The following is a 21,874-nucleotide window of genomic DNA, read 5'->3' on the forward strand; positions in this document are numbered from 1 at the left end:
CCAAATGTCCAGATTTTGATCACATGACTAGGGAGGTATTACATGACATTATGATGTCATAAGTGTGACAAATAGACATAAGTCACTTTTTTCAGTGTCATTGTAATTACAAACCATCACTAAATTGAATGGTTGTAATTGAGATTTATTTGTATGGATATAATCTGGCATACTTTACAAAGTTATTTATTTATTCAAACTTGATTACAGAAAGTATGACTTCTGCAACAGAGTGGTCAATGCCTGGAATGCACTACCTGACTCTGTTGTTACGTTCTCTAACCCCCACTCCTTTAACCTCAAACTAACCACTATTGACCTCACCCAATTCCTAAGAGGTCTGTAAGGGGCGCGCATAAGTGCACCATCGTGCCTACCGTCCCTTCTTATTGTCCCCATACCTATTTCCTGTATTCTCACTTATATCTATTATCTTATAAGCAATTGACAAATCAAATAAATAAAAATAAATAAGTCTAGTTTCTATCAATCATTTTAGGCTGTTGTGTGCTGCTGCGAGCATATTCTCCCTTATGGCGACTGGACATAATCTTCCAGAGCAATTGTGTCATTTGAGTTGCAGGAGAGAGGAGTCATCTGTATTCAGCAGAGGCATCAACCCAAATAAGGCCTGGTCATTGCTGTTCTTGTAAACAGGGATAGTGTTAGATATGGGCTGGATTGAAGAGGCAGGACAACGGTAGAAGGAAAAGATTTCTTTATTTAGCTCTGAACAAAAGACTGCTGCCTGGTGTGCCTGCTGTTCTTTTTACAGGTTGCTGTCCACAATTTCAGCCACTGATGGCTGTTCATTTTCCCTCCTGGAAAATGAACCAATGGGGAAAGTCTGACATCACTGATGTTTCCCCATTGAATATCTAACAGATAGTGTTCAGAAGCAACTGTTGGTTGAATTAGGATAGGTATTTAAGTCACACTACAAAAATGGTATAGTGAGGATATATTTATTTATCTGCTACAACACACTCTAAAATAACTCTAATCAGCTTACACATTTGGATTAAAACAAAGCTGTACAAAGTATAAACAAAAAATAGTACATAGCCATATATTAGGAGGATAACCAACTCAGAAGAATTAAACTATCAGAATAAGCTACCAGAGAATAAAGCATAACATCTAGGAACAGGGTTTTCAGAACATTATAAAAAACTGACTAGGATTGGAGCTATTCACACTTAGAAGGAATGGTATTCTGTTTGGCAGATGGAGCTACAAAGAAGGTGAAGTCCCACAAGGTGACCATACTTTATCGAAGGGACCTAGAATGCATTAAATCTATTAGAATTTACAAGATGGGCACAAACAACAGCAGAAAGACAGGATATAAATCATGTTGGATTATGTAAGTGATAACCACACTTTAACCATGCATCTCATAGAGCAAAGATGTTACTGCAGGAAAAGCAAAAGACATCTTTAATTACTTAGGTGGTCATATTTTTGATCAATTATATCTTTAAGTAGTTTTTTAAGAGTAGCTCATATCGAGCATGTTGCCATAGTCCACGTAAGAGGTGACTAAGGCATGAATGACTGCGAGACTGCCTCCAATCCAAGAAAGGATGTAACTACGATACAAAATGTTTTTGTGCAAAGGTCCTTCCTGGCCATAGTTTCCACTTGTGCATGGAACAAGAACTAGAGTCCATGAGGAACCTCAAATTATGTATATGTTCTATTTTGGGAAGCATGCCCTATTGTAATTGCTTGGAAGGAAATTTCCAATAAATCTTATGATATGCTATAATATAACTTAACACTACAAATATTGATATGCCTATCTTTTTTTAATTTGCCCAGGAAACTTAATCAGCTAATCAACTATTGCCACCTTTCAGTAGATACAATAAGTAGCTTTGTAGGCTGCTTGCAAGGCCTAACCCTCCTCCTGGGAATTGGATTATGGATGAGCTCAAATTTCTTCATTCCTTCATCCACATGAAAAGTATAAAAAGTAACTTCCTAATATTTTTGTCTCCTCAGCCCATGTTATACCATGTACATTTATATATCTTTGTGATGTGGTTTGCAAATAATAATTGCTTTCTAAAGATTGACTCTCTGAAATGTTCAAAAGTTTTGCTGAGAGTGACTGTGATTGAGATGACATGACAGCAAACCTGCATTCAAAAGCTGTTCAGAATACAGTGATGGCAGCAGAAAACCTGCTTAGAAATACATGAATGAACTGAAGAATATGGAGTTCACTTCCTTGATAAGATGATAAACCTCAAGAGAAACAGAGCGAGAAGTGATACAATATTTTTCCTGATTTCTGACAGAAATTCTATACTGTACAGGGTTGATGCTGAATGCATGATCTGGAAAGTAGAGGGTATAGTGGTGAGAAATCCTTGCCTCGGAAAATGGTCTCCTTTATGGGCTGCAGAATTAGCATGATAGGAGAATGTCAGCAGTGTGTTTTTCAAACAGAATTGCATCTAATCTCTGATGGGCAATCCAATCAAGGAAGATTAAAAAGACGATAATTTTGAAGGAGTTAAGCAAAAGTTTTCAGCTGCTAGCCCATTACAAAAGATGTTTGGATGAGAATTTTCCTTTTTAATTCTTGAGAAAACAGTATTCGGAGACAAAATATTAGTATGTTGATTATAGCTGTAAGCACTCAGATCAAATAATATTTTTGGATGTTCTGCTTGAGGGAAAACATTTGTGAATTAAATTAGAAAGTATTATATTGGATCAATATTTATTTCTGCCATTATACTCAATGTTTTGAATGCCATGGAAACATGGGGCAAAAATATAGTCTTGTTAGCTTTGCTATCCATGATTTAATGAAGGTATGGGGGAGGGGGCTGGATTATAATTGTGGCTCAATTAAATACAAAGGAGCAATATTGACAGATTTGGCAACTACCGGTACTTAAAAAGTGTAAAAAGACTTAGTTTTGCAGACCCTGACAACCTCTCCAACTATCTCATTGCTTATATTGTTGTGTGTTAATAGGAATGAGGGGATCTGCAGATATTTCATAACTGGAAGTGGTCAGGGCATTTAGATGGTTTGGATTCTTCTGTGCAATCATCTCAAGCATGTCTGGAAAAAAGAGAAAGAAGTATTCAGTTCAGTGTTTGCCTGGAACTAAACAACAAACAAGCTAAAAGCTCTTTTCAAGAGCGGCTCCCTTACTAAATTAAGCCCTGCTGCTCCCAAGAACAGGCATGTATAAAAGAGATAGGGATTGTGTATTGTATGTGCATGTGTGTGTGTGTGTGTGTGTGTGTATAGCTTTTTATTAAATGTATACAACTCTCAGCAATAAGATGACTCTGGACGATTGTATAGCCCTTTACATCTGTCTGAAGATCAGTTCCCAGCAGTTCTTACTTTTGTTCAGACTAGCGAGGATTACTGGGAACAGTTATATTGGCAACATCTGGAAGAATGTTGGTTGCCTCCTGTTGTTTCAAACCTCTGGAATGCTCTGAAGTGTTAGGCTTTGTTGCCATCATGTGGCCATAACTTGATATAAACTATTGTAGCTCTTTGTGTTGCAATTCCTAAGGCCTACATAGTTTTCCAGATCTGAATGGGACAGATCTTTTTTTTCCCTTCCTTCAACTGATTTCTTCACACGTGTTTTTGCCAAGATCTCCAGAACGAAAAAGTAACATGTGGCTGGGGAAGTGGGTAGTAGCAAGTTCTTGGAGGCAAGTCACTCAAAATAAGAAGGCAGCTCCTTCCATCCGGCTAGGGGCCCGGATAAGGGGCGTGCATAAGTACACCATTGTGCCTCCCGTCCCTGTCCTGTTGTCCCCATTTAATCGTACCTATTTTCTGTATTCTTACTCATGTTTATACTTATATCTATTAGCTTGTAAGCGATTGACAAATCAAATAAATAAATAAAATAAAATAAATAGGAAATAAGAGCTGGGCTGAGTCTCAGAGGGTATATGATGCCCCTTATTAAAGCCTAGGGCCAGCTGAGAGCAGTGAGGGGAGCAACTCCGCCTGCTCCCATTCTCAGCCCGGGGCACACAGAACCCAGTCTCCTGAGGGAACCAGTGAGAAAGCTGGTCTTCTGAGAGAGCCAATGAAGGGCCCTCTTTGAGAGGGAAGCAGGGCCAATTTTTTTTTTGCACACTTACCCCCAACTCTTCAGGTTAGAGAATATCATCTCACAGGGGGTGAGACACAAAAACCAGCCCCCCCCCTAGCATTTTAAGGCATGGGAACCTGCACTCTGTTTGGAGATAGCAGGAAGACACAGTTGTTCATTGTTGGCAATTTCGCAGGACTTGGTCTCTGTTGCCCTGAAGGGGAACTACAGGCTTGAGAGAAGATAACCCCTCCCCATCTCCCATTAAAATGCAAGTGAACTTCATTATTAATTGCACCCAGTAATCGTTTTAGCTTTGCTTTAATGCCTATCCTAGCGGAGGGCAATTGGGGACAAGGTTTTCCTGTTCCCAGCCTTTCAGGAGGTGGCCATCGCCTGTTGTGTTCCGCCTGGCTCTGCTCTGCACCCAGTTCTGTCCCAGTTCTGGTTTGGCTGTGGTTGGGGACCCCACAATGAAGTGGGTGTGGCCAGGCTGCCATGTTTAATTGTCCTAGGCCATTCCTTGGCAAGCTTTCTGTGTTGAAAATCCTTGGAAGGTGACCTAAACCTAAATTCTAAAACTTAGGATGCAAACAGTATTTTTCTCACTATCATGATCTTCCGAAAACAATGTGATATTCAATTTAGCCTTGATAAAGGTACAGCACATCAAATTGGAAGGGTTATTTATATCTAATTAATGTTTAAGAAAAAGGTATTATTCAGTCCCTGACAGAAACAGAAAGGTCATCACCATTTATTGCATATTTCCTGAAGCAACTGATTACCAGCCTCTAACATGGCAAGCAACTGAATCTTAAATAAAATAGATAAATGGTTTAGTGAATAGGAAGTAGTCAAAGAAAATGGCATTGCATATAGAAAAGGGGTGGGTCCCCGATCATAGTCACAACTGCCACCTTGACTCCCCCTTTCCATCCACAGACATCCCTAAACCTGTGGGGTCTTTTTGCTATGTCTTAGCAGACATAATAATTTGGCAAGGCAGACTTTTGGTGAAGTAACGTCACCCAGTGTACCTCTGATTCATGATTTATGAGGCCTGCCTTATGGATCAGCCAGCCTCCCCAAGACACGGTTGAAGACCTTACTGAACTTTAGAAATCGATGAAGTCTTGGCTTTTGTTAAGTATGAGGCATGGGTTTAGAAACGGAGACGAAACTGCTTCTCGTGAACTTCAGCTCTTTATTTGCAGCATGATAACAGAGACAAAAAAACCCGGATAGCAGCCGCCCTTTTATAGAGTGAACTGCTATCCGGATGACCAATGGATGTTGTTATAGGGTTTGAACCTCGTCCAATGGGACTCGGCCCGCTAATAGCCAATCAGATTGCTCGGAATGAACCAATCATAACTTGCCATTAAATGGGCCAATAGGAAGAGCAGGATTACGATCCTGCTATGCAAATGAATCTTTATTAATTACATTTCTTTAGTTCACAACAGCTTTTCCCCAGGCAATGGAGTACAGATGTTGATAGAACTGGCATAGGGTGATTAGTGGGTGGATGTGGATTTTATTTGAGTCTCCAAATTTTGTTTCCGTTTTTGTTGTACAGTATTGTGCTTTTATTTTGTTCGCCACCCAAAGTATCTTCTGATAGATGGGTGACCACACAAATTTGTTTCATAAATAAATCCTGTCTCTTTTTATATTTTAATAGTTTTGTTACAATAACTCTTTTAACCATCTTTTCTTTAGAGTTAGGCAAGAGGAATCTTACTACACTCGTTAGTACATGCTCCCAGAGAATGTATCCTATTGATCCACCATTGTTCTCCTTGCCATCGAGCCCCACGCTAAACTCAATGTCATCCCAAACACTCAACTGGACAGATATTGAATCTGTCTTTCCAGGTTAATCGAGATAAATAGGGAGGAAATTGCTATATCCCACTCTCTTTTGGGATATAGACTTACTGGAGGAGAAACAAATGCTGATAAATATGATTAGCATTGTACTGCTGTTTTCATTGTGACAGTATTTTGCAGAAACAATTGCTTATATATCAATACTACCTTTCCTGTCCTGGTGGATACATCAATGGTCTTTGTATCATTTTATCTGAGGATGCAGATAGAATCTTGGACAAATGAGACAGACCTTATGTGTGCTTGACCCAATGATTCAATGTAGAGAAAAGTAAAGTCCTAACTTAGGCAAGAAAAACCAAAAGTACACATATAGACTGGGTGAAACCAGGCTCAATAGCAATAACTGTGAGAGGGATCTTGGAGTGTCAGTGGACAACCAGCTAAATATGAGCCAACAGTGTGCAGCAGCAGCCAAAAAAGCTAATGCAAAAGTTAAGTTGCATTAACGGAGGGATAAATCAATATCAAGTGAGATACTAACACCACTCTATAAAGCCTTAGTAAGACCACACTTAGAGTACTGCATCCAGTTTTGGTCACCACACTATAAAAAAGATGTTGAGACTTTAGAAAAAGTACAGAGAAGAGCAATCAGGATGATTAGGGTACTGGAGACTAAAACATACGAAGAACGGTTACAGGAACTGGGCATGGCTAGTCTAGTGAAGAGAAGGACCAGGAGAGACATAATAGCCGTCTTCCAATATTTGAGGGGCTGCCACAGAGAGGAGGGGGTCAAGCTATTTTCTAAAGCACCCGAAGGCCAGACAAGGAATAATGGATGGAAACTTAACTTAGAAATAAGGAGAAACTTTCTGACCGTGAGAACAATCAACCAATGGAACAGCTTGCCCTCGGAAGTTGTGGGAGTGCCATCACTTGAAACTTTCAAGAAGAGATTGGACTGCCATTTGTCAGAAATGGTATAGGGTCTCCTGCTTGGGCAGGGGTTGGACTAGATGACCTACAAGGTCCCTTCCAACTCTGACTATCTGTTATTTTACCCCCCCCCCCTTTTTTTTTTTTGAAGGACTGAGCAGCCACTTAGTGTCTAAAGGAGGTGAATGTTTCTTGAGGCCAAAGTCTGAATCTCTTATGCAGCATGAGAAAGCAGTGAGAATTTGCTTAAAGAACCTTTAATTTTGGGATGCTTTCCAGCTGGTCACCCATCCCATTCCTCAATAAGATTCTGGAAAATGTGGCAACATCTCAGTTCCAGATTATCCAATTTTCCTAGGATTGGCTTTAAATCAATGCTGTCTGAAATTTCAGAAGTCTATGTCAGCAAGGTTGCTGAATTTGACCTCACAATATTAGATTTTGCGAAAGGAGTAATTATATCAGTTTGCAAATGTTCAACTCTCATTGGACTTCAATGTTGTTATAAATAGTAGCTTACCTTGAAAAGGTTCTAAGAGTAAACAGGATTTAGGAAGTATACCCAAGATCACAGTAGTAGGAACTCCATGCATTTTTATTGTCACCCTTAAAAAATACATTAACAGATACTAGAGGATATGACTTTTTAAAATCTGCATCCCATTAATTAGGCAGTGGGGAAAGGCCTTCTATGCTGTGGAGGAAGGGTCTATCTTTGAAAGGTATTTATATTGGGGCAAGTGCCTATTGCTGCCAAGGTGTGTTCTGCCCCTAGTCAAAATGTTGCATTACCTGCCTGTCCTGAGAAAGGCCTTTATCTTCCATAGCAACCACATGCATTATGTTTAAAATGTGCAGTTGAAAGAAGAAACACATTTATTACCATATTTAATTCAGTTCTCAAAAAAACAACACAACCAACCCATCCATATTATTTGAGCAACACATTAAAAAGGCAAATTGAGGTGCCAGGGATTATGAGGATAAAATATGAATATTAAATAGAGGATATCCAAATATGACAATGTTAAGTGGTCAAATCACAGTTTAAATTGCTACTTTTTATCGTCTTCCTGTTCCTAGTACCCTTCAGATTTAATGACATAACAACTTTTATAATGAAAAGGAATTATACTCATTACAAAGTACCAGACTAGGGGGTCATAATACCATGATCAGCACTTTAGATTCTACCACCACTTCTAAAATAATACCCATCCATCACCATTTTGCCTTTAATGAGCTTTTCCTCTATAAGTGCAATAGCTTATGATTCTTTTGCATAATTTGGAATCTGAGGAAAAAGCGAAATTTGCAACACACAACAAGCCATCAGAATATTCCAGACCACAGACTGAAGGACAAAATTGTATCATTTATTACCATTTACAAACTGCTTTATTGATACAAATGTTTTAACCAATAACAATATATGAATATCAGAATATATTACAGCACATTAAAACATCATATACGTTTGCAAACATACATAGCAATTTGGTTTGTACCATATTAAAAAAAATACAAAAAAGAGGAAGTAGTGAAGGGGAAGAAAACATTAGGCATCTTAATTGCCTTGGTCAGTTTATTCAGTATATACAAAGACAGAAAAACTTTCCCAATGTCCAAGTCCAGCAACGTTTTAACATGCCCTAATGCCCTGGAAGTACCAAATTCACTCTCAGCCAATAGGATAAGAAGAAAGGATCACTAGAATAAGCAAAATGTTGGCTGGGGACAATATAATCCAATGCACTGGGTTCAGGAAAACGGCTATAGTATTACCTTACCGCTTCTGAGTCTTCAGTACCTTGATTTGACAAAACATTAATGAATATATAGGACAGCAACTAGAAGCCCCAGGACTAAATGCAGCCCAATGAGAGACAGTGCCTTTTCCAGTTTACCAACTCAGCGGCAAGAGATGCAAAACAATTTGCCAGCAAGTTATGCTAGGGTAACAAAAGGTGGTTCTTCTAAAAATATTTTAAAAAGGACTGGACTGGACTGGTGAACAGAATCATTTTAGAATCATCCTGCTCGGAAACCATTTCCCTAAATATCACATGGGACTTGCCACTTCCACAGTAACAGATTATGCCTGGCATTGTTATCATGTTTCCTCTGCATACATTTACACTTGACATTATGGCACTAACACAAATGATGCTGAAAGCACAAAACTTTGATTCCCCTCTTCTTTACACATTAAATTTTAAAAAGTCAAGAAAATTAATTCAAGGATAGCTACTGCTCAGCATTACTTGGAAGACAGAATAAGCAACAAGGAGACAATTAAGAGGAGCAGGTATGGAAAGAATCAGCTTGACAGCAAAGCAGCCATATAGTCTTGCCTCTGGAAGGGTCTGGTGGAAAAGAGAGAATTTGGGGGGTTCTTCTTAGGGCAGAGGGTCTTTCTTCTCATTCTTTGAGCAACCATAAAGAGACAGCCAAAAGGGAAAGAATACACTATACTTCAAACATCATGTTGTGCAAGATCCACCAGTTCTCTTAAAATAGTAGCTGGAGAGTAGGAGCAGGTTTAAAACTGCTTTTCTTGTGCTGGCAGTTGATCTGGCTCACAAGTATAGGTTAGAAAAGGAAAGGCCTGAAAGGAACCCACCACAGGCTGTTAACACACCTTTTCTTTTCCGACCCATTCCATCTTTTTGCCCCCATGGCAAGCTGCTTTCTAACACTTCTGGTACAACTGACTTATCCATGCAAATTTATTTCCAAACATGGATTGCACTTGTGCGAATAGCTGCTTTTCAGAGAAACAACTACAGGAAAACCAAACAAAATCCCTGGGATTTAACTTTCAAAAATACAAAATGTGCTTGTGTTTAGTTAGCCCTTCCTACTGGGAAGAGAAGGGAAAAGACGGGAAGAGAGAGAAGAGGAGTAATTATAGGTACCATGTTTTTCTCTAGTCTAAAGGAAAAGATTGAAAGTGGCGGAAGAAATCTCTTCTCTTTGGAAGCTGTGCATTTCCATCTGCTGTCTTAAAGCACAAATTAGCAAAAGCAAAGATTCCACCCACACATCCCCATCAATTTAAAACCACAAATCTCTTTTCACTACCTTAGCATATTAGTAAAATTTGTTTTGGAAAGGCACTGTATTTATTTTTCCAACCCAAATTTACAAGATTAAACAAACATTTAAAAAAAAATGCAGAATGGGTTTCTATAAAGACTACAAAAATATTTCTCATTCCAAGAACTTGGAATAAGATAATTCTGGCATTCCCCAAACACATCTGCTTGTTGAATCAATGATTATAACACAGTGACTACCAAGTGGATTAGAGCGGGGGAAGGGGGGGTGTTATACATTTCTGGATTGCCAAAAGGTGGAAAAGTAGGAAAGCTGGGAATGCAAAGACTGCAGAGCTCCAATTCCTAGGGAAAGCAGGAGGGGAGGAGTTATAACAAGCAGAGTGCATGACTGATGAGAAAACATGCACGGTCAGGGGCCCTCTTCAAGCCAAGAAGAGAATGCACCACTATACTCAGCGTTTTAGGTAGCTGCTAATAAAAATGATAGCTGCTTCCACCACCATTGATAATACAGGTAGTCCTCAACTTACAACAGTTTATTCAGTGACTGTTCGAAGTTACAAGACTGAAAAAAGTGATTTATTACCATTTGTTCACACTGATGACCATTGACGCATCATATGATCAAAATTCAGACGCTTGGCAACTGGTTCATATTTATGATGGCTGCAGTGTAACCAGGCTCATGGGATCCTCTTTTGCGACTTTGTGACAAGCAAAGTCAGTGGGGAAGCCAGATTTACTTAGAAATCATATTACTAACTTAACAACTGAAGTGATTCGTTTAACAACTGTGGCAAGAAACATCATAAAATGGGGCAAAACTCACAGTCTTGCTTAGCAACATAAATTTTGGGCTCAACTGTGGTCGTAGGTTGGGGACTACCTTATTGTGGAGAAGAGGAAATCCCATGAATTAATTATTTTAGGCAGTCAAAGGTCCACAGAATTTGAGAAATATCTATACTATACTATAAACTGAATGCTGAGAATTGCAGCAGGTATTTCATGAATTCAAATTGTGGAAATTAATATGGTAGTTCTACTACACTACAAATTTATACCACTATCAAGTATCATAACTCTAAAAGCAAGAATTATCAAGATTATAAAACTACTTTTCTAATAAAGGCCAAAGAGTTGTATGGATGAATCATTTGCCTATTACATTAGTCAGCCAAATCTGCTTAGGAAAGTCACATGGAAATAATCAATTTTCTGAATGGTCCCTAGCCCATTTCTAGCCAGGTCCTCAGAACTCTGCAAACAGCCAAGAGATTTCTGATAAAGAACTGCTAGTGTGCAAACTGTCCCCAAAACATTCGGTAGGGAAATGTAAGACTGAAAAGATTTAAAACCAGAGCAAAGATGTACTCTGAAAACAGTGACATCATGACACATGTAAGAAAGGGCATATAAATAAAAGGTGAAGCTTCAAGACATATTATTCCAGCAACTAAGTGCTTAGCCAAGGCCACCATATTGTGATTAATGATGTAAACTGCTCCACACGAAGGGCTAGTGATGTTATGCCAGTCGAAGGCACTGTATCCCTTCAGCTTTCAACTGCAATTCTGCATTTTCTGAACAGAAAAACAAGTGGAACATTAGAATTAATTAATTCCTAGACCAAGGCCTTTCCAGACATTGATAGGATCCCCTCTTGTAACTTATGTCTTCCAGCATCCTCCTCCATTGCTGTGGAGATGAAAAACCTACCCTCAATATTGTTGTTTTAATATAGGATCAATTGATGATTACAGAAGATGTGGTCTTAAACCATTAATGGGGAACCTGATGCCACCAAAGAGGTCGCTTTAGAATCTATTTCTAGGCTCCCATTTAAGAAAAGAACAAGTAATTATTATCATTAATGGGAACTAGAACAGTTCTCATCCTCATCTGCAATCCAACCACTAAGCACTGATGTTATGAGATTCTGCTTCTTGCCTTCACTCCTTTCCCTCTGCTTTTGCTGTTAACCCTTTTCCCCCCCAGGCCATGTTATTGTTCTGGATACAGTGCATATCTACAACGTCTAGCACAACATCGCAAAGAATTAGCACATTGTTGCCCCTTTCCAAGCACAAAAATGTCTATTACTGTTTAACGGTAGCTTGGTTCGACAAGTTGGAACTAATTTAGTTGGAACTAAGATCCTTAAAAGAGGGATAAAAATATAGGACTAAAAACTACATGATTGGAATGGAGATGCATAAAATGGACTGGGGATGGGCGGGGAAAGGAAATAATCAGTGTCCTGGCTCCTTTTGACAATCATCTGACAAAAGGAGCCAGGAAAGCCATATGTGCTTCTACAAGAGCCTGGTGGATTTGGGACTGTGCATTTTCTCTCTCCAAGGCTGTGCATCAAATCTCACTACAAATCAAGGACATAAATAATTATAATAAAAGAAATAATCATCATCCAGAAAGGGCTGCAGTTTTTATACAAATGCCACCATGCAGTTACAAGACCACAATTTTGATTTGAAAAATTAAAAAAGTGTTTGGATTTTTTTTTCTTACTTTTTGGATTTTTTCTTAAATTAAATCAGATCAGTTGATAGAAAATAAGTATGCATAATTTCCCCACTCCATCCACCACAGTCCTTATCTATACATAATATATATAAAACTCAGGACCCAATAAAAATGATACTCCTTTTAAGTCAAGGCGGACATGACTGGACTACCATTGACCATTGTTTTGCGCCCCCTACTGGCCAAAGGTTGCACCGGGTGGCAGTTCGAGGTGCCATTTAGCATGGCACCAGATGCAGGGTGGGTTGGAATGCTTACAGTGGTGATATTGGAGCTTGGGGAGCCATGGGAAGGTGTGACAGGACTTGGCAATGAGGAGGAAGTGGTAGCTGGCAAGGTGGCTGGACTATGAGCTTTGTCACTGACAGATTCACACTCTGAAGCCCCACTGGTGTTGGTACACTCTGAGTTGGGAGGCTGAGAAGACAGTTTTAACCTCTTGCAGGCAGGTTGAACACGATATTTCAGTGGGAGAGGGCCATTCTATTGAAGGAAAGAAACAGGATATATTAGCAACTTGCAACTTGCTGTTTCTCCAAAAGAAAAAAAAATGGCAAAGAAGCACAGTAAAACATCAGACATAATTTTAACATTATAAAACAAAAAAGGCATAAAACTGCAGCTGTACAACAGTTAAAACATTTGTCAGTATATTTTAATATTGACCTAGTAGTATGGTCCTCAGGCAGTTATTATAACAGTGTAAATAACCATGTACCATCTTATTAAATATGATCTTGCTACTGGTCCATTCACAGAGACGCCCTATTCCAAATTCCACCTCATGGAAGATAAGAAATCCAGAAGCCAAGCTTTCCCAATAGAGGTAGACCTTGACTTGCAACTATTCATTTAGCAACCATTCAAAATTATAATGGTCCAAACCAGTCCTTGCACTTACAACATTGAAACATCCCTATGGTCAAAGGATTAGAATTTGGGCATTTAGCAACTGGCATGTATTTACAATGGTTGCAGCATTCTGGACTCATGTGATTGCTATTTGTGGCCTTTCCAGCCAGCTTCTGGTGAAGAAAGTCAGTGGGGAAGCTGGATTCATTTAATAATCACATAATTCACTTAACAACTGCAATGCTTTGCTACATTCATGGTGAAAAGGTCATATAATCGTATACGACAACTGCCTTGATTAACAACACAAAATTCTGGTCCTAATTGTGATGTTAAACTGAAGGCTATCTTTACTGGCTCTTCATGAAATGCACTATTTGCAAAGATACTCCTGGACATTTTGCTGACTTTTAAAAACACTGAAAACACTTTTGTGTCAAGCAGGCCTTTGGCCTTTAGGAAGGATTGTGAGTGAACAACTATTTTTAATAAACATCATGATTTTATACAGTGCTTATCGCATCTACTGGATTGGGACAGTATATAAATATTGGTTGATCGGTTGATTAGCTGGCTGACAGTCAGATGGATGTCATAAGCTTTTGTTTAAAACCAGGAATTTTGAGAACTGGCTGTAGAGAGAGTCCCATAATCACCACCACCACCACTAAGAAGACACATCTCCAATGAGATTATTTATCCAGTTTGGTCCAGTTCATGCACCAGGTTTTAATTTTTTAATGTTTACCAAGGTGAGGAATACTAAGCTATTTGGTACTTTTCATACCTCACAAGATGACTCCCCACAAAAGATAGGATGCTTTTGCAAATCAGTGGGCAGCATACTTTATAGGTCAAAAAGGCAGCAGCATAGCTTCACAGAAAGATGCCTGACGATGCCATGGTTCAGACTAAATATGTGGCATTTGCCCTCCATTCCCCCAAAAACCAAGCAACAAAGAAGTCACTACAGTGAGAATTTATCTCTTGAAACTATGGGTCCCACAGTCCCACCTCCTATTGGATAGTTTACTCTACCTCTTACCTGCTCAGAAACCAAGTTATGGCCTAATTTGATTGATGCTATGTATCTACTCAGAACCACCACATACTAAGCCAAACTTGTGATCATACAAAAGCTTTCTCCAACTAAACCTAGAATATGTTTTGGAAGTATTAAATGCTCTTTTTACATATATAATTTTTTTTAAATAGCCAACAATTAATGTCTATAGAGATTCAGTCATCCAGGTCATAGTTGTCTCAAAGGTGTTCCACCCCCCACCCCCCAAAAGGCAACTGGAGTGCTTTTTCCTTGAGGAAGAAGAAAAAAATTATTTTGCTTTTCATCCAAGAAGCTTCACAAACTGATGAAGCTTCTTGGGTGAGAAGCTAAACGTCATATTCTTCTTTCTCAAGGAAAAAACAGTTTTTAAAAAGAAGCATCTTTGAGTTATATGTCAACTTATATGTTTTTTAGTTGAAAAGAGACAGTTTGATATTGTATTAAGGTGCTAGGCTAGAAACTGGGACACTGTGAGTTCCAGTCCTGCCTTAGATATAAAGCCATCTGGTGGCTTTGACCCACTCTTTCACTCCTAGGAAGGAGGCAATGCAACCACTTCCAAAATCTTTCCCAAAAAACTGCAAGGATTAGTCCAGGCAGTCATCAAGAACCGAGATTGACTTAAAGGCACAAACAAAACAAAACAAAATAAAAAAACAAAAGTAAAATTAGTTGAATCTTAATTATTTCCTTTCCCATTTCGGGATTTGTCTTTGAATGGAGAAAAAAGTGCAGTTTATATCTGGTATGTATTTAAAAAAGCTTCTTGAACCTGGCATCCATCAGACCTTTAATTCATGGAATTCGTATTTTCATTCCAAATAAGGCTAAAATTTCAGAGTTGTTGGATTTTTTTGGTATAATTTATATAAAAATAAATAAATTTCCCACCCCTTATTTTTCTCTTCTGAGAAAAGATAAGCCAAACACATGGACTGGCTTTGTTTTATTCTGTTAAAAAAACCCCCAGTAGATTATATTCTTCATGGACAAGTATCACTCTAAAACAATTCAGTGAAATATGATTGTATTTTACTATAATTGTAACAGAATCCTTAACAGACCCTGTGGACAAAGAGGATGCAGTAAGCCTGTTACTGAAAAGATCCCTCAGTCCAGAGGAAGGACAAAGTGTGCAAAAGAAATGTGAAGCGAGTAACTCCTTGGGTGTGAGCTGATATGGGGAAGTATTTTGGTAGGCTTCCGAAATTCTGTTATATTACCTTACTGTAATGAAAATCATTCAAGAAATCCAAGTGGTTCTTGTTTCTTGAGTTTGCCAGCTTTAAAAGGCTGGGCAATAGTCTATTTTATTGCAAAATCTTATGGAGTAGTTCAAAATTTTATTAGCCTTTTGATAGATTATGTGTAAGCAAGGTAACTAAAATTATAGGGTACAATGGGGAAATGGGGTTACCAACTTTCAAGAGGCTGACTAAGCTGTTATTTATCTTTCCCTTTCTCCATTAATGAACATGTTTTAATACAGTCCCAGATGTTTTTTTTTTAAATTCTAAGGCTTTTAATTCTCATGTTGAAAGTTTGAAATTTAAAAATCTTCCAAATTTTCTCATTAGTGTGATAATTAAATCTCATTAAGATGATTCAAGTTAATTTTTTCAAGTAGAGGATTTTTTTTCTTACTAACCCTTCGCCAAGGATAGATATAAGTTATGTCCATGAGAGTGTAATATTCTTTTAGAGGTTCATCTTCATAGAGAACTTCCACCTAATAAACAAAGTTTAAGACATGCAGAATTATATGACACAGGCATAAATTTAAATATTTGCCACAGATTTCAGTAATCTGAATACCTCTTTTTGGTGGTAAATTTATTTAAATTTACAACTACACAATAGAAGCAAAAAGAGAGAATTAAAAAAATAAAGGGTGCAGAAAAGAAAACAATAGAAAGAAAAAATAAAAAAGGACAAAGTAAGAATATAGAAAAAGAAAAGAAATATATATTTCCCACCTTCTTCACAAGTATAAACAACTTTAATAATTTATCACCTTTCCTTAAAATGCAACAAATGGTATCTTCTTCCCATATCCCATCTCTTATCTATAAATAAAACCTCATTATTTCGACTCTAATGTCAGCAAAAGTCCATTAAGTGTTAGTAGGAATAACATCTATTTTAACCTTGATAAAATAAACTAGCTTTATATCCCTTCCTTCTCCTATGTTCCAAGACATCTAAAAATCTCAATCTTTAGTCCCTTTAATTATCCTAGAAATTGATTTATTTTCATTTTGTCCTGTCTTACAAAATTTTTCAAAGTTTTAACAAGCTTCCTTGATAAATCAAGTGTAGGAAAATTATCCAGGTCACCCTCTTGTGTTGTATAGTGGAATTTGTAGCTGAAGTGAGGGGAGGAGTGAAAAGACTGGCTAGCCTTGAACTGTTGATGGATGGAAAGCAGATCTTTCCTAAATCTTGTATTGCTTATCGAGCAATTTCCATAGTGAGTGCATTATTCTAGCTAGATTCCTGTCAATAGAAAAATAGCAATAAATGTATCATTTTGATCCATTCATTGTGTTTTCCTGCTTCCTTGCACCTGTTAGGGTGCTATTTCTTTGATATATTTCTTTTAATTATTAATACATCTGCTGATTTCTGTTGTATGTCCAATGCACTACCTTTTTCTATGTCAATCATATTTGTTTTGAAATCCACTTGCATGTCACTTTCAATATTGTAATGTAAAACTTGTTCCTCTTTCATAACAACTTTTAAATACAGTCCAAATGTAAAGCCACTCAGTAAATCAATTTCTAGATTCATTGTCCAAAAATATCATTCAGAATGTTAAAATATTTTTGCTTAATTCTGAATTAATAAATTGAGTTTGTATGGTGTTCTCCTTTAAAGATCATTTTTAGTTTCTCCTAGTATCCCCTAGCATCCAATTTTTAAAGTTTTATTATGTTTTTTAAGCATTCAAAATAAAAGCTTTTTCCCACATTAAAGTCCCACTATAATTAATTCCAAAAACTTATTTCAAATTTAACTGGACCCCTAATATGTTTCTAAATTTCTAAAATCAAAATTTTAATCATTCTTTTACTGTTTATTACAAAATCCCTCAACTTATATGTAAAACTTCTTTTAATAATGATTGAAAGAAACTCATCTGTTGTTATTAAACATTGTAATGAAAATTTGTAAAGGCAGAAAACCAGTTACCAAACAGTGATTAGAAAAAGATCTATGCAATTTTAAAGACCAAATGTAATTTGACCAAGATGGCTATTCCTTTGCCTCCCACAGCTCTAAAAACACTGTTGTCTGCTGTCTTGAGGTCTCTTCACGAGAAGCAGCTTTGTGGGTGATCTCAACTCTCCTTGGCCAAGAATTAATAAAGAGGCAGGTTACTTGCCAACTCTTCATTCCGCTGCAATTGTCTCCGCTTTTTGGAAAGCTATCTTCAGTCCACCAGTCTTCCCAAGAAGTCCAATCCAGTAACCTGCATTTCTTAATGACTCTCTTTCCCCCTACTCCCTCCCCTCTCCTTGTCAAGCTGTGAAGATAAGGAAATCTGTAAGCCACCGTGTAGTTCTCAGCTTAATTTCATGTGGAGTTATAAAAAAAGAAATGTAGGTTGAGTTTGGGGGAAAAATGCATATACATATCTTGTCTGCACCACAATAATCTAGACAATGGGCTTAGTTCAGAGTGAATGGGATGTAATAATATTGATCCAATAGGAGAATAAATAAATTCTGGTTGATTCCATGTGCATGGAAATATTTAACCACATTATTTTAATAAATAATTAGGAAAATAATGTTGTATTAAGTTTTTGTTAAATCCTTAAAATAACAAATTTTATTCTACTTTTTTGAATTTGGGTGAAGGGAGAGATAGAGAATATACAAACTACAACTCTAGCATCTTGATTTTTGAGCTTAGCCAATTTAATATTTGTAGAAACTAGAAAGAGGAGCTGCTGATTTGTTTTTTGTTTTAACCTTTAGCTATGAAGAATTTTAAATATACAAAAGTCCAGCAGCAACCTCAGCCCTTGGACCAAGAAAATGGTGGGTGCTTGCCTGAAACTTACTTTGTATTTGGTGGGAACATCCATCTTGTTCCGGAGGAACTTTGCCAGGTGCATGATAGTCATAGCAGCGGGACATCGGAGGAATCTCATGCTGTTCTTCTACAGAGGAATGTGAGAAAAGCGAGAGATGGTTTTAATTGGAGAGGGCTGGACTGCACAGCAGGAGATTGAAGTTGAAATAGGTATGGAAGTCACTGTATATCTGCCAAAGGGTTAGGAAACTAAGGGGTGAAGGTTGGAGGAGGAGTGCAAGAAGTTCTCAGGCAAAAGCCACCAGATGTAATTTGGATGTCTTTGTGGTATACAGCAAAGGAAAAAAAAATGAAGCCTGGGAAGGAGAGAGAGTCTTCAAAGGAGGGGAGGGGAGGGAAAGGGAAAATATAAAGAAACAAAACTGAAAAAAAGGAAATATGGAAATAATATTGATGGAAGAGAAAGTAGCAGAAACAAAAGCAAACAATGCTGACGTTTGTATGCCTAGGAGTTCACTTAAGCCCAGATTCAGGATTCTTTTTAATAATATGATTTAAGCTTAAGTTTCTTATACATATTAGAGTTTTTTCCACATCTACTCCGTATCCTACAACTTGCTTCCAAATAATAAAATACTAAGGCTACCCAATCTGAGGGTGCAAATTGCCACTAGATGGTAACAATTATACATAGAAAACTCTAGCTGTTTGCTCCTTTAAAGGTCGTCAAACTTTTTGCAGGTGAGATATGGTCGCCTTTATTAATATTAAAAAAAGAGTAGGGTTGCATGAATTCATTGCATGCAATGAAATTAAATGCCATTTTGTATAGCCACTTGAACCTTACATAAAACAATTACTATGGTAAACAAGGATTCCAGCTTAAAGGTTTTAGACAAGTCCACCCAATTAAAAATAATTGCTGTCATAACACATAAACAATGAATGGGATTAGATAAAATGTATACATTTCTTGCCTATTCAAATAACATTAGAACAGATAGCTATTTAAATTTAATAAAGAACCCATACCATGATGTACCTCACCTTATCTTTTTCTGTGTTTCCATTTTCAACAGTCCCTCTATTTTCGTCTCTGAAGAATTAAGAAGATAAATGAGTTGGTATACATATTTATGTATACCAATACAGATACAGTGGTTGACTACCTTGATAGTCAACTGCTTTGAAACTCAACAGATTTGGTATTCAATATATTTTGATGTGGAATGTTGTCCCTGTACTCATCATTTGTTTAGTATTCAATGCACAAGCTAGAATCTGTCTTGTGATTCATTATATTGTTCCTTATGGGAAAAATTTGTTTGGTACTCATAGTTTTCAGTATTCATCGTGCCTCCCAGAATCAATTAGCAATAAGTACCGAGATACCACTGTAGAGATAAAGGGATAGCTAGGAAGTTAATTCATTTAGTATGTGAAATATACCCAGGTCACCCAGAATCCAGAAATATGATTATTTCTGCATGCATTTTAGTTATATAAGCTACAGAGCATACAATTTTTTCTAACTGTATATAAAAAAAAAACCCTTCCATATAATAAAGTATTATTAGGCAAAATAAAATAATTATTTGGAGGAAATGGGTTTGCATGTTGCAAAGGGCTGAAAAGATGATGATGCATTTTTACTTCCAGAGTGAGGCAATTTTATTAGACCAGTATTAGCTGGTCAATATTAAAGACTAAACACCTTGATTTGTGTGAGAACACTGTTTGTGATTGTGGCTTATGCAGCAAAATATCTTCCTTTAGTGTTAATGGCATATGACTTTACAAGAAGCAATCTCAGAAAATAGGGATCTATCCTTAGAAAAAGGAAGCAATGGGATATGCTATTGATGACTCTACCATTAGTATTGTCTTTTCACCCTAGTTAGTATTTCTGTTGTTCAATAAGAGCTAGCCAAATATATATCTCTACAAATCACTGTTTGCCAAATTGTGCCTGAGAGAAGCTGTATAACCTCCTATTAAATTAACTTGAAGGGGATATAAATTAGCCAACTCTCAATACAAACTGATACAAACTGAAGATAGGGAATAAGACATAATAAGAAGTAGGAAGAGGCCAAGAACTGTACTGAGAAAGGATATAACCTTCTACATTAATGCCTAAACGTTTGTGAACCCTTTTGAATTTTCAACATTTCTGCATAAATATGACTTAAAACATGATCTGTTATTCTCATGTCCTAAAATAGATTAAGAGAACCTAATTAAACAAATGAGTCAAAAACCAAAACATTATGTTTGTTCATTTATTTATTAAAGAAAATAATCCAATACTACATATCTATGTATGGTAAAAGTATGTGGATCTCTAGGATTATCAATTCATTTGAAGGGGTTATTAGAGACAGATGTTTCAGTCAATAAGATGGTAATCAGATGACAGTTTGGAAATCCTGCCTTATTTAAAGAACAGAATTCTAGGGTTTCACTTTCTTTGCAAAAGAGGTATGGCATGGCTTGAACAAAGGATATTTATGAGGAGCTCTGAAAAAGTTGTTTGTGCTCATCAAGCTGAAAAACATTACAATCTATTTCCAAGGAAATAGGAAGATTGTGTACAAATGGAAGTGATTCAATGACATTGTTACCCTCTCTAGGAGTTGTTGTCCAACCAAGATCACATCAAGAGCAAGGTATGTAATGGTCTAGAACAGGGGTGTCAAAATTGATTTCATTGAGGGCTGCATCAGAGTTGTGTTTGACTTCAGGGGCCCCAGGTGGGAATGGCAAGGGTGGGCGTAGCCAGCTTGATGTCACTCGTCGGGGGCACCTGTGGTGGCCCGAGTGTTCTGCCAGCAAAATCGAGTTCCTGAGCTCCATTTTTGGCTGTGATGTCCTCCTGCAACCCTCTGCCAATGAAAACGGAGCTCAGGATGGCTGCCAACAGAAGCACTGTGAGCCAGTCCTTCACTGTTTCCAGGGAAGCCCCGTGGGCCAGATCTAAGCACCCTGCGAGCTGCATCCAGCCCCTGGCCCTTGAGTTTGACACCCCTGGTCTAGGAGATCTCAAAGAACACCAAGTTAACATCTAAGGAACCAAAGATCGCTACTCCTTGTGAATGTCAGTGTTGATGAGATAAACATCAGGAGAACACTAAACAGTGATGGTGTACATGGCAGAAAGAAGAAAGCTACTGTTTTTCAAAACAAATAGTTGCTCAGCTAGTTTACAAAAGACCACATAGATAAGCCAGAAGACCACTGGAAGACTATTCTGTAGACCAGTAGTGGGATTCAATTTTTTTTTATTGCCGGTTCTGTGGGTGTGGCTTGGTGGGCATGGCAGGGGAAGGATACCGTAAAATCTCCTGTCAGAGGTGGTATTTGCTGGTTCTCTGAACTACTAAAAATTTCCACTATCAGTTCTCCAGAACTGGTCAGAACCTGCTGAGTACCACCAC

At 37.6% G+C, this 21,874-nt stretch overlaps 1 protein-coding gene across 5 annotated transcripts in view; it reads right to left on the minus strand.

The window, feature by feature from the left end:
* Positions 1-949: 949 nt before the first annotated feature.
* Positions 950-21,874, minus strand: part of PCGF2 (polycomb group ring finger 2) — a 51,901-nt gene continuing 30,976 nt past the window's right edge. For 3 of the 5 annotated variants that reach the window (XM_026686110.2, XM_087946783.1, XM_087946782.1), the window contains 4 exons: positions 19,485-19,533; positions 18,466-18,564; positions 16,042-16,122; positions 8,225-12,958 (listed from right to left, as the gene is read on the minus strand). In XM_026686110.2, coding sequence (XP_026541895.1) covers positions 12,599-12,958; positions 16,042-16,122; positions 18,466-18,564; positions 19,485-19,533 — 589 coding nt within the window. In that variant the 3' untranslated portion in view covers positions 8,225-12,598. Of the gene's footprint in view, positions 3,086-8,224; positions 12,959-16,041; positions 16,123-18,465; positions 18,565-19,484; positions 19,534-21,874 lie in introns of those variants that run through there. The other 2 variants (XM_026686116.2, XM_026686115.2) reach the window with 2 other exon arrangements.

The sequence above is a fragment of the Notechis scutatus genome, chromosome Z (genome assembly GCF_049901735.1).
Source record: "Notechis scutatus isolate UNSWTSFEM ecotype Mainland chromosome Z, rNotScu1.2, whole genome shotgun sequence".
NCBI lineage: Eukaryota > Metazoa > Chordata > Lepidosauria > Squamata > Elapidae > Notechis > Notechis scutatus.